Raw genomic sequence first — 13,375 nt, 5'->3', positions numbered from 1 at the left:
AAACAGCCTTTTCTTTCTCAGTTATTTTATGAAACTGATGTATTTTTCAGAGTAGGTACCTTTTCTCATTGCTTTTCATAGAAGTTCTATATCAGTTTCATTTTGCAGTAGTATTTGTCTTATATCTGGAGGGAAGACCTGTATTGGAAGAATATTTAAAATAACCATTTCCGGAGAATTTTGGATAAAAAGGTGTCAGATAATCTGACTTTTACTGTATTAAGTCAGCCTTAAACACTTTTATTTATTTCCACTTTCAAAACATGGGATCTTTTCTATAGGCCAGTATTTAATCCAAAAGAATTAGCAATATTTTTAGCCTTTAGTGCCATCTGTGACTAAAACACACCTGTATCTATTATCAGCAGACTAACATTGTCACAATTTGGGGTCATTTGACCTGATTACTGAGTTTTATTTTTTTTCCCCCAGTTCTACTTCTACTGTACATTCTTTGATTTTAGGTCTCTTCTCATAATTCTTTGCTTCTGTTTCTTTTTTCTGTAAAAATCATAAATCATAATTCTGTATTTGTTTCTTCCCTAAAATGTAAGCATTAAGTTATTAAGAATTTTATGTTCTTTTGATATAAATATATTCCACAAAAGTGCTGAGGAACACAGACTCAAATCTTACTAAGCTTTTGATTTCTCGTGTGTTAAACCGGAATAATAACAATAATAATACCTCATTCATAGTGTAGTTGTGGAGATTAGATAAGACAATGAAGGTAAAGGACTAGCATGGTTTCTGGCATGTATTAAGTACTCAGAAATGTTTATTACCACTACTGATGTTTCTGCGATTATACTGGTTGTTCCTATTGCCTTATACAAAACTTACATTTAAAAGCTTGGTTTTTCTTGATTCTCCCAGTTATGAAGTTTTTGTGCATGGTCTCTTTAGGCCTTTATGTATGATCTATTATATTTTTCTTCCATTTTCACAATAAGAACTTCTTTGTTCTTATTTGTTAAAAAGTTTTATGGCCCTGGCCAGTTTGGCTCAGCAGTTACAGTGTCGGACCAATGAGTCGTGGGTTCAGTTCTGGTCAAGGGCATGTACCTTGGTTGTGCTTCATCCCTGGCCCTGGTCGGAGTCGTGCGGGAGGCAACCAGTCGTTGTGTCCCTCTCACGTCGATGTTTCTCTCCTTCCCCCTCTCTCTACTTCCCACTCTGCCTGAAGATAAATGGAAGAATATCCTTGGGTAAGGATTAAAAATAAATAATTAAATTAAATAAAAAGTTTTGTTCATTAGACTCATGTTTTCAGATAACTACTAATTTTTATGGGTAAGTTTTATTTTTTTTATGTGTAAGTTTTAAAAAAAATTATCAGAAAAGTTTTGATTACCTAAATATGTCTTTCTTTAAATTAGATTATATTCAGAATACTAAAATCACAGGACTATTATTTGAGAAATTTTGGGGAAAACTCATTTAATTTTCTTACATTTTGTTTTTGTAGGTAATTTTAACTAATCAAATGACAACAAAGATTGATAGAAATCAGGCCTTGCTGATACCAGCATTGGGTGGGTATTAAATCAGATAAACATTTTCAGTTAAACACATTTTTTCTACTTTCATTTGATGCTTATTGAATACTATAAACTCCATGAAAGCAGAGATTATATCTGTCTTAGTCACTGAAAAATCTTAGCACAGAGCACTGTGCCCTTATATACTGACTCATCCTTTCCTTTAACAAACATTAATTCAGTATCTACTATGTAGCAACTATTGTGCCAGGTACTGAGCATATAATATTCATACGATGATTTTCACCTTCAGAAAGCTCACAGTCTTAGGCAGGAGGAAGGGTGAATCTATTCAAATACAAATTACACTAAAGTGAATAGGCTTATGATTTTGTTCCTAACCTCAATCATGGTTTTGTTAGAATACAATGCTTCAAGATTTATTTCTACTAAGATATTTAAGAATAGTATGTCAGAGTTTTTGTTTTTTTTTCTGGTGGTCAGAAACATGTTAGTCCTGAAATATGAAAGATTGATAAATATGTTAACTCAAACTATAAAATTTTCTAAAAAGAACTAGAAGATATTGATCTGCAGTGTCTTCTTAGATATGTAAAAATCCATTAATCTCAGGGTGTTATCCCCGTACCAGGTTTTTTGAAACCAAGTATACTCTCATTATGTTAAATTAAGCAAAGTAAAACTGTATTTGGCCAGAGGAATGCTGAGAGACTTATAACTTATTCAGTAAGGCATTATACAATCATTGTGTTCTTTTTCTTTCAGGGGAAAGTTGGGGACATGCTGCTACAGTACGGCTGATCTTTCATTGGGATCAAAAGCAAAGGTCAGTATAGAAACACGTTAATAATTCTAATTATTGGGTTAATTATACTGAACACTTACCAGTTTCTTAGAGCTAGTCTAGTGGATGAAATATACAGTGCCCATGAACTAAAGCTTTTGTCCTTAATCACCTAGAGAAAACAGAAACATGTTTTTATCTGCACATTTAGCTACATAGGAAATGCTTTGGAATACTTAAATGATGGCTGCACCTGAAATGAGTAGGTGGGCCAAAGAATGCTACCTTTTAAAGCTCTTAGAAATCAAGTGCCATTTACTTACCATGCAGAAGGAGGTGAGTACTCTGTGTTCCTGGAAGGGATTGAAAAGAGAATAAAATTGGGACAAAAGGTTAGCTTTAGGATTAATTTATATGGAAAAAGGATGGTTTTTCTTAGTTACTTAATATATTTCTTGTATGAAATTGTGTCTACTTTTGTTTTCTCTTGTATTTTTCTATCTTGCTTTTGTTATCCAGTTACCTGACTTTCAATGGTATTGTCCTTAAAATAAAACTATGACAGCATGAACCCTTTGTATTTGTTTTTAAAGCTGCTGAGCAAGTGAACAAACCAGCTTTTATTTTCTTTAAAATAGGCAATTGAAAGCTGCAGAATCTTTTATTCTACACTTCTAGACATGTCAGATTTATGCCAGCCTCTCTGCTTTGAGATTAATTTATATAACCTAGAGAACTTGGTTTTGAAATGCTCTAATGAAAGGAGGAAATTGAGACAGCGTGAGGGCAAAGATGGAAAAAAAGGATTACTTAAATACATATTGGGTATGGTCAGTGATATTGTCTATTTCTTTATCTGCATTTCTTTGTTCTTGTACAAAATGAAAAAAATGATGCCTCACCAAGTTAGATTTTACTGACCCCTAGCTCATAGCAGAGCTGGTCACACTTTCATACATCTTTTGTTACTAATTCATGCAGTTTGTGTCTCTTTTAAAGATGGCATTTCCAGAGCTCAGATGAGTCTTTTTTAGTTTTTATTTATTTATTTTTAAATTTATTTATTAATTATTATTACTTATTTATTTATTTTATCCTCACCGGAGGACATTATTTTATTTTTTGTTCAGATAGAGTGGGAGGGAAAGAGAGGAAGAGAGAGAGAGAGAGAAAGAGAGAGAGAGAGAGAGAAAAATATTGACATGAAAGGGATACAATGAGTGGCTGCCTCCCGGGGCTGGGGACAAACTGCAACTGAGGTACTCACCCCTAGCGGGAACCAAACCCGATTCTCTCTGGACCACAGGCCAATGCTCTAATCGCTGAGCCAAACCAGCCAGGGCAGGTGAGTTTTTTTTAAATCTTTATTGTTGAAATATTACAGATGTCCCCATTAGCCTTTTTTTTTCTTCCTATAATACATAGTGGCTTACAATGGACTCCTATCCCCCAATTCTGTAAATAAGTCCTTGTACGCTGGATTCACTAAAATAATTTTTTTGCTTAGTAATAAACCCTATTGTAAAGATTTGGCAATTTTTCTAGATGCGTCTTTAGAACATACTGCTTACACTTTCCCAAATTTGTTTTTTTTTTTGCAAAGTGCATCCACTAATGTTCTTAGGAACTTCCCTTGAGCTGGTGTACAATAATAGCCTCTCACTATTCTATTAAATACTGTAGAACACGTCTAAGAGATGAGAAAAATAATAGGAGCAGAGCAAGATGTTTTTGTTTTAATCCTCACCCAAGGATATTTTTCTATTTTTATCTTCAGATAGAGTGGGAGGGAAGGAGGGAGAGAGAGAGAGATTGAGAAAAACATCAATGTGAAAGAGATACATTGACTGGTTGCCTACCACATGACCCTGACCAGGGCCAGGGACCGAACTGCAACCGAGGTTCATGCCCTTGACCAGAATCAAACCCGCAGCTCTTTATGGTCCACAGGCCGGTGCTCTAACTACTGAGCCAAACCAGCCAGGGCAAGATGTTTAATTTGTTTATGTATTCATCAGAAGGAGAAGTTTGCCTTTATCTAATTTTGTAAATTAGCATTGGTTAGGTACCCATGAGATCAGAAAATCACGCTTAATTTTTTTTTTTTTATCATCCTCACCGAGGACATTTTTTGATATTTTGTTCAGATCGAGTGGGAGGGAGAGAGAGAGAGAGAGAAACATCGACGTGAAAGGGACACATTGAGTGGTTGTCACCCACACGACTCAATCAGGGCCGGGGATAAACTGCAACCGAGGTACGTGCCCTTAGCAGGAACTGAACCCGGGTCTCTCCAGACCACAGGCCAACGCTCTAACTGCTGAGCCAAATCGGCCAGGGTCATGCTTACTTTTTAAAAATAGGTTTTGATTCATTTTCAGAGAGGAAGGGAGAGAGAGAAAAAGAAACATCAATCAGTTGCCTCCCTACACACCCCAACCAGGGATCAAACCTGCAACCTGGGTACGTGCCCTGACTGGAATTGAACTGGTGACCTTTCGGTGCATGGAACAAGATGCTCAACCAACTGAGCTACACTGGCCAGGGCAATCATGCTTAATTTTTAAGAGTTAACCATTTTATGACTTCAGTTTCTTACTAATCCTTTCCAAGAAATTGGAGAATAGTGTAGAGCACTGACATTGAATAGATAGATTTTGGGGAAATCTACTGTTCTGTAACAATTTTCCTATATTCCATACTGTCATTTTAGTGAGTGCATGCTAGTTCTAGGCATTTAACTGGTCAGTTTATGTACAGCATTTTTTATAATCCATTTAATACTCTTTGAAGAATCTATGTCTATTATTAACAGAGAGAAGACCAAGGCCCAGAAGATTAACTGACTAGTAAATAATAACTCCCATTTATTGAATATTTATTAACTTTTTTTTTTTTTTTTAATCCTCACCCGAGGGTATTTTTCCATTTTTTTGTACAGATAGAATGGGAGGGAGAGAGAGAAAGGGAGAGAGAGAGAAACATCAACGTGAAGGGACACATCGAGTGGCTGCCACCCGCACGACCAACCAGGGCCGGGGACAAACTGCAACCGAAGTACATGCCCTTAGCGGGAACCGAACCCGGGTCTCTCCGGACCGCAGGCCGACACTCTAACCGCTGAACCAAACTGGCCAGGGCTTAACTTTCTTTTTATTATGCTAGGCACTGTGTGTGTATAACATTTTATTTTCCATATAACTGTGAAATAGGTAGTAGTACCCACATTTTATTGTTGACTATAATAGAGTCCATTTTTTCCCCTATAATTGCTGTTTCTTGAATGTAATTCTAATATTATGTTGATTGCCAGGAAATCTGAAGGTATATCTCTTATCCACCTTTTTTAAGGTAAAATCCTCTTTCTCCAAACTGTTTCCAGGCTGTGGCTATATGATAAGTAATGTTCATACTTTATTATAACCAGAAGAAGTTGACTTTATTTAATAGAATTAAAATAGTTTTGTTCTTTTTGTTTGAAACCAGCTATCTTTCAGTCATTAAACTTGCATGAAATCCTGTATATCCTTTAAATTTTAGTTTATCTTGAAAGGATGGAAATATAAATTCACACTGGAGGAAAATAGTTATAAAAATGAACACTTAAAGTTTGAGCAGAAAACTGAAAACGTTGGCTAGCTAAAATAGATATTGAGAATTGAATTTAAGTATCCCACCTTATGACCTAGTCGCCATCCTTCACTAGCAACACTGATTTTTATCCTTTGACTAATAATGGAATAATATTCTAATAGAAATGTTAAAGCATTCTAATAATGGAATGACATTCTAAAAGAATTACTTTGGTCTCTATCCTGTATATTGTGCCTGTTTTACTTCAATTTACATATTCATGATATTATGAGACTGAGATTGTTCAGAATTATACCACTCTGCCAAGAAGATTTAGTGGTAGAGTGGAGTAATATAGCAACACCCCCACATAGTGTTTCATATGTATACTCAGCTTTAGAGCACAATTCTGTCTTGTTTCTTCCTGACCAAAACTGTGTAGTTCAGCCATATGTTAAGCTTCATCTCAGCTTGGGCCATGAGTCAAGTGATTCTTTGGTTTAGTTTGTTGTTTAAAAAGATCTGTTGAGATGCAGACATGAAATATAAAATTTTACTCTTACTTAGAAATTTGAGGAAGATTTTCAACGTGAATACTTAATGCCAATTTGACTTTAGGACTCTTAATAAACCATAAATGCTTCATAAAAGCTTATTTACTTTTTAATTTTCTCAGAAAAGTCAGATGAACTGAGTACCTTTTTGGACATGGTATTAGATAATAATTTTTCAGAAGATCAGGTAATTTTTGTTACATTGAATCAAAAAGTGAGAGAGAGCCCTGGGCGGTTTGGCTCAGCGGTTAGCGCGTTGGCCTTCGGTCCAGAGAGACCCGGGTTCAGTTCCCACTAAGGGCATGTGCCTCGGTTGCAGTTTGTCCCCGGCCCTGGTTGGGTCGTGTGGATGGCAACCACTCGATGTGTCCCTTCCATGTTGATGTTTTTCTCTCTCTCTCTCCCTCCCACTCTATCTGAACAAAAAATGGAAGAATGTCCTCCATTGAGGATTAAAAAAAAAAAAAGAAAGATTTTTAATAAGGTAGGTTAAAATACACCATGCTTCTATTTTTCTGTTGTATTTTGCATTAAGGATGGAATATGAAGTCTAAAAGTACTATAAAAATTTATAATCTTACTCCCTGTTGCCACCAGTCTTACATTACATATTACTTGGCAGTTATTTTATTTATGCATATAGTTGCAATTATAGAGTAAATGACATTTTGGATTCTGCTGTTTTCATCCTGAAAGTGCAAAACTAAAACATTAAGCTAATGGACCATGGTCTCTGATTGCTCCTCTTTTAAATTGTGCCTAAGTAGAGGGGCAATTTCAAAATTAAGAGTAACATCATAAACCAAGATGTCCTTTTTGATTGTCTTTGAAAACAAGTCAACATATTATACGTAAATAAATTACCCTTTTAACTCTGAGAGTCTATGATTTTTCTCTAAGTTAGTGCAGTTATGTCAGTATTTAAAAAAAATTTTTTTTTTAATCCTCACTTGAGGGTATTTTTCTGTTTATCTTCAGATAGAGTGGGAGAGAGAGAGAGGGAGAGAAAAGGAGAGAGAGAGGGAAACATCTATATGAGAGGCACACATTGACTGACTGGTTGCCTTCCACACGATCCAACCACGGCCTAGTTCAAACCTCAGCCAAGGTACGTGCCCTTGACTGGAATTGAACCTGTGACTCATTGGTCTACAGGCCAATGCTATACTGCTGAGCCAAACCGGCCAGGGCTATGTCAGTTTTTAAAATTGTGGTAAAGGCCCTGGCAGGTTTGGCTTAAAGGTTAGAGCATCAGCTGAGGACTGAAGGGTTGCAAGTTCAATCCCTGGTGAGGGTTGTGCAGGAGGCAACCAATCAACGTGTCTTTCTCACATCAGTGTTTTTCTCTCTCTCTTTCGTGTGCGTGCTCACTCACTCACTCCTTCCCACTCGCTCCTTCCCTCTCCCTCCCTCCCTCCCTTCCACTCTACCTAAAAATCAATGGAAAAATATCCTCAGGTGAGGATAAAAAATAAATAAATAATTTAAAAATAAAATTGTGCTAAAGCATATATAATGTAAAACTTACCATTTTAACCATTTATGTGTACAATTAAGTGGCATAAAGTATATTCACATTATTGCATAATCATCACCATCATCCATCTCCAGAACTTTTCATCTTCCTATACTGAAACTTTGTACCCATTAAACACTAATTCTCCATTCTCTCCTCCCACCAGTCTCTGGCAACCATCATTCTACTTCTGTTTCTATGAATTTGACTACTCTAGGCACCTCAAATAAGTACAATCATACAAATTTGTCCTATTGTGACTGGCTTTATTTCACTTAGTACAATGTCTTCAAGGTTAACTGTAGCATGTGTCAGAATTTTTTTCCTTTCTAAGACTGAATAATATTCCATTATATGTATATACCACAGTTTGTTTATTCATCTGTCAGATATTTGGATTGTTTCTACCTTTTGGCTATTGTGAATAAGTTATATCAGTTTTAAAGTAATTTTGAAAGTTTTCACTTATATTAGTTGCTTTTATAGTATTTAAACATAGTTAATAAGAGCTTAGAATTTTATTTTTTAGCTACTTTTAGCTTTTAGTTTTATGTTACTTACTTTGTAGAGTACATAATAAAACCCTGCCTAAACAGATCTTGTTCTGTCATGACAGTGATTTTCTGGACATAATCATTTTGGAAAGAATGTGTTTTTCTAGCTTATTTATATTAGTATAATATGAGTATATGTTCCTCGTGTATATCCCAAGAAATTGTCTTAATACTTCTAATATAACACCACCCAAAAACAAAATTACTCCAGAAAGTTTGAAAAATATGAACAAAAAAAACAACCATTACCTTGTAATAACTTAACTTTTTCTATATAATATTTTTTCTTTATTGATTTTAGAGAGAAACATCTATGAGAGAGAACATTGATTGGCCGCCTCCTGCATGGCCCCCCACTGGAGATTTGACCCACAACCTGGGCATATGCCCTGACTGGGAATCGAACCAGCAACCTCTTGGTGCATGGGTCGGTGCTTAACCGACCACACTGGCTGGGCACAACTTAACTTTATAATTGTAGCCTTCTAGTAATTTTTTAAATATATGTGTGTATACATACTCATAAATGCAGGATCATACCACATAACTTTTACTTAAGGTAATATTAATATTTCCTATCTCATTAAATATTTTCTTCCACTATGTTTTCTTAAGCATATATAGTATCTTGTCATGTATAAAATAGTTTATTTCTGTGATTTTCAACCTTTTTCAGCTCATGGCACACATAAACTAATTACTAAAATTCTGTGGCACATCGAAAAAATATGTTTTTTGCTAACCTGACCAAAAAATAGTTACAATTTTGATTCATTCACACTGGACAGCTATTGTTGGTATTGTTATTTTTTTCTTTGACATTCTAAGGGAAAAGAGGTCAGTGCAACAAGACTAAATAGTCAGGTATTGCATGTTTTAAAAATTTTGTAGTACACCGGTTGAAAAATTGCTGTTTTTATTTTTATTTATTGATTTTTGTTCCAATTATTTATGCATTCATCGGTTGCATCTTGTATATACCCTGACTGGGGATTGGACCTGCAACCTTGGTGTATTGGGATGATGCTCTAACCAACTGAGCTATCCCGTTAGGGCAAAAATTTCTGGTTTATTTGAAACAATCATTGGACTTGAAGGCTGCTTTAAAATTTCACTTATATAAACAAGTCATTGTTAATATATGTAATAATTACTACATGTATACATAGAGCCATAGTTTGAAGGGAGTACTTCTGATATTTTTTTCTTTCCTGTGTCCTTGGAGAACAAAATAATAGAATTATATTTAAAAATTATAAATTTAAATGATTAAATCAGTTGTCTGAACTAATTAATTCAGATTATGTGTTTGTGTGTGTTTTTTTTCTCTAAGCAGGTTGGCAACATTGTGCAAATCACCAAGCCAGAAGGAAACTACAGTACCATTTCAAATCACAGTCAGTATTATTTGATTAGAGTGCGATTTTGGTGTTGGTGGGCAATAATTATCTAGAGAGAGTATTTACAAATTGCTTCTGTTAACTTCTGTAGGCACCAAGCCAGTTTGAGGACAGCTTTTGATACTTAGAATTATCCCCAAAATATCAGTGTGTGTGTGTGTGTGTGTGTGTGTGTGTGTGTGTGTAATATAAAATATACAATATTTTAGTATAGTATAAAATATACTAGTCACACTTGGCCTGAAATTTATTTTTAAGAACTGAGGAAATAGTTATTTGTAGGGTAGTGTGTTCCATGCCATATGTAATGTCAGGATATTAAATATTTTTAAAGTGAAAGTTGTTAAAAATTTTCATAAAAGAAAAAATACCAATGTTACTCATTTTGGTTCATTGATATTATAGATTTGTCATAGCTACCAAATATATCCTACTTTATAATGTTAATTTTTCTGTAATTGTACATCATAGAACGTACATTTTTTTACTGAAATATACATATTTATCAGTACTTTTGAGCCAAATATATTATTGGCATCTCATATTTTAAGGGCACAAACAGAAATACTGAGTTATCCACTTAGTCTTTGCACTGCCTAGGTGCATTTAAAGTATTCTAATTGGAAAACTTTATTTTAGAGAATTTAATTGTGAAAATAAGTTTGTAAAATACCTAAGTAATTATTATATGTTATTTTCTTTCACCTCTTCCAATAGTATCACCACAAACTTTGTTAGGATTGTCTTTTAGAGAACATTTTTATAATGCAGTGTTATTTCTGAGTGTATGTGTATAAATAAATAAATAAATAAATAAATAAATCTCTAGATAGGAAATACTCTAGTATAGCCTGGCTTGGACATCTGTCCATGAAGTTTATCCTCTTCATTCACAGTGGGTGATAACTTCTAGCCCAGAATAAAGTAGCTCTCTTATCATATTTGGAAGACCAATCATTATTTTAAATATTTTTAAAGCATACTTGTATATTTTTTTCATCTTGCAGCCTCAGGGATTTAGAGATGCTGTTGTTGCTACTGCATGTTCATTGCATACAGAAGGTTCACTGAACTCCCGAAAACGGTCATGAGAATCAGAGGAAGAACAGGAATCCAGAGACTAGTCTTGCCTGGCTGATGTGGCTCAGTGAATTGAGCATTGTCCCATGGACTGAGAGGTCCCAGTTCAATTCCTGGGCAGGGCACATGCCTGGATTGCCAGCTCCACCCCAGTGGGGAGTGTGCAGTGAGCAGCCAATCGATGTTTTTCTTTCATATTGATGTTTCTTTCTCTTTCTCCCTTCCTCTCTCTCTAAAAAATCAATAAAAAAACCCCACATATTTACAAAGACAAGTCTCAAAGTGTGTGTATATGTATGCGCGCGTCCGTGTGTATTGGTTCTGTGAGATGCAGTGTTTACAAGGAGTAGACTTGTTTCTTTGAAATATAAACACACACTATAGCATAAATGAATCAGGAATATATCAAATGAAATATATATATATTTAAATGAAAATGAGTCTCTGAGGTTTTTTGTTTGTTTTTTTTTAATCCTCACCCAAGGACATTTTTTTCATTTCTTGTTCAGACAGAGTGGGAGGAAGAGAGAGAGAGAAACATCGACGGGAAAGGGACACATCGAGTGGTTGCCACCCACATGACCCAACCAGGGCCGGGAACAAACTGCAACCGAGGTACGTGCCCTTAGCAGGAACCGAACCCAGGTCTCTCCGGACCACAGGCCGACCCTCTAACCACTAAGCCAAATCAGCCAGGGCTGAAAGAGTTTCTCTGGAGTGTTCTACACTTACATTGTACCCTGTTTACAATATTTAGTAACACTCAGTAGGGATTATAGGTATTATTATTTTGTAAATGTGGAAAGCTAATCTCATGTGTCCAGGCAGGCTGTTTTTTCTTCTTTTCTTTGCTAATTGCCTAGAAAATCCTAAGAAAAAAATATTGTTTTAATGTTCCTTTTGTGTTCTTCTCCTTAAGTTTAGCTTTGATAGTTCTTTTTTTAAAATCTTCACCCAAGGATATTTTTCCATTGATTTTTTTTTTTTTTTTTTTAGGTAGAGTGGGAGGGAGAGAGAGAAAAACATTGACGTGAAAGAGACATGGTTTGGTTGCCTCCTGCATGAGCCCGACCAGGGTGAGGGGTTGAACCTGCAACTGAAGTACATGGCCTTGACTGGGAATCAAACCCTAGACCCTTTTGGTTGAGGGCTGATGCTTTAACTGTTGAGCCAAATTGGCCAGGGCTGATAATTCTTTTTTTAAAAAAATTTTTTCTTTATTGATTTTAGAGAGAGGGGAAGGGGTAGAGAGAGAGATAGAAACATCGATGAGAGAGAACATCGATTGGTCACCTCCTGCATGCACCCCACTGGGGATTGAGCCCACAGCCTAAGCATGTGCCCTGACCAGGAATTGAACTGGCGACCTCTTGGTGCATGGGTCGACGCTCAACCACTGAGCCACAGTGGCTGGGCAGGTCTGATAATTCTTAAAATGACCTATTTTATTATTATAAAGGAAACCTAGCACATGAGTCAGCATTTCATTATATTCAGTTTTATGGGTAGAATACACATTTTAGATGATCAATAATTTTAGTTAACCTCAATTCTAAAATCTAAGTAATTTGTTTATTTTTTTTCATTTGTTTATTTTTTATTTATTTTATAATAGTAATGGAAGGACTTTGGAACTATTATTCCATTTGGAAATTGTCTGGAATATACTCTTCCAGAATAGTCAGGTCAATAAGTTCACAGTTAATTATTTCTACATTCTAGAATTCTAGGTGTATTGACATTTTCCTGTGAATAATCTTACACTGCTTGAATAAGTTAAAATTTTGGATTGAGTAGTTTCAAAAGCATTTCAAAATGTTTTAACATCTGGTTTTATTTATTTATTTATTTATTATTGATTTTATTTTATTTTTTTTTATCCTCACCCGAGGATACTTTTCCATTTTTTGTACAGATAGAGCGGGAGGGAGAGACAGGAAGGAAGAGAGAGAGAGAAACATCGATGTGAAGGGACACATCGAGTGGCTGCCACCCGCATGACCAACCAGGGCCGGAGACAAACTGCAACCGAAGTACGTGCCCTTAGCGGGAACCGAACCCGGGTCTCTCCGGACCGCTGGCCGACGCTCTAACCGCTGAGCCAAACTGGCCAGGGCTTATTGATTTTAGAGAGAGGAAGTGAGAGGGAGAGAGAAACATTGATGAAAGAGAACGTCGATTGGCCGCCTCCTGCATGCTCCCTGCTGGGGATCAGGCCCATTGCCCTGACTGGGAATTGAACCAGCTACCTCTTGGTGCATGAGTCGATGCTCAACCAGTGAGCCACACCGGCTGGGTGCATCTGGTTCTTTTTATAATTTCTCAATTCATTCTCAAAATTTACATTGGTTCCCAGTGGAAGAAAATTATTTAAATAATTTATTATTATATACTATAACAACTATATTTTCC

The 13,375-nt window shown here is 35.7% G+C and overlaps 1 protein-coding gene across 2 annotated transcripts in view; it reads left to right on the top strand.

The window, feature by feature from the left end:
- The window catches only part of RAD51C (RAD51 paralog C), a 35,125-nt gene extending 24,107 nt beyond the window's left edge, over nucleotides 1-11,018 (top strand). The window contains exons 5-8 of one of the 2 annotated variants that reach the window (XM_036268752.1): nucleotides 1,469-1,535; nucleotides 2,268-2,328; nucleotides 9,820-9,880; nucleotides 10,891-11,018. In XM_036268752.1, the coding sequence (XP_036124645.1) occupies nucleotides 1,469-1,535; nucleotides 2,268-2,328; nucleotides 9,820-9,880; nucleotides 10,891-10,974 (273 nt within the window). In that variant the 3' untranslated portion in view covers nucleotides 10,975-11,018. The remainder of the gene's footprint in view (nucleotides 1-1,468; nucleotides 1,536-2,267; nucleotides 2,329-9,819; nucleotides 9,881-10,890) is intronic. The other variant, XM_036268751.1, reaches the window with a different exon arrangement.
- The last annotated feature ends 2,357 nt before the right edge of the window (nucleotides 11,019-13,375 follow it).

This window comes from Molossus molossus, unplaced genomic scaffold, assembly GCF_014108415.1.
Source record: "Molossus molossus isolate mMolMol1 unplaced genomic scaffold, mMolMol1.p scaffold_m16_p_19, whole genome shotgun sequence".
Taxonomy (NCBI): domain Eukaryota; kingdom Metazoa; phylum Chordata; class Mammalia; order Chiroptera; family Molossidae; genus Molossus; species Molossus molossus.
The sequence above is the reverse complement of the archived record's forward strand: the minus strand, read 5'-3'. Positions and strand labels throughout refer to the sequence as shown.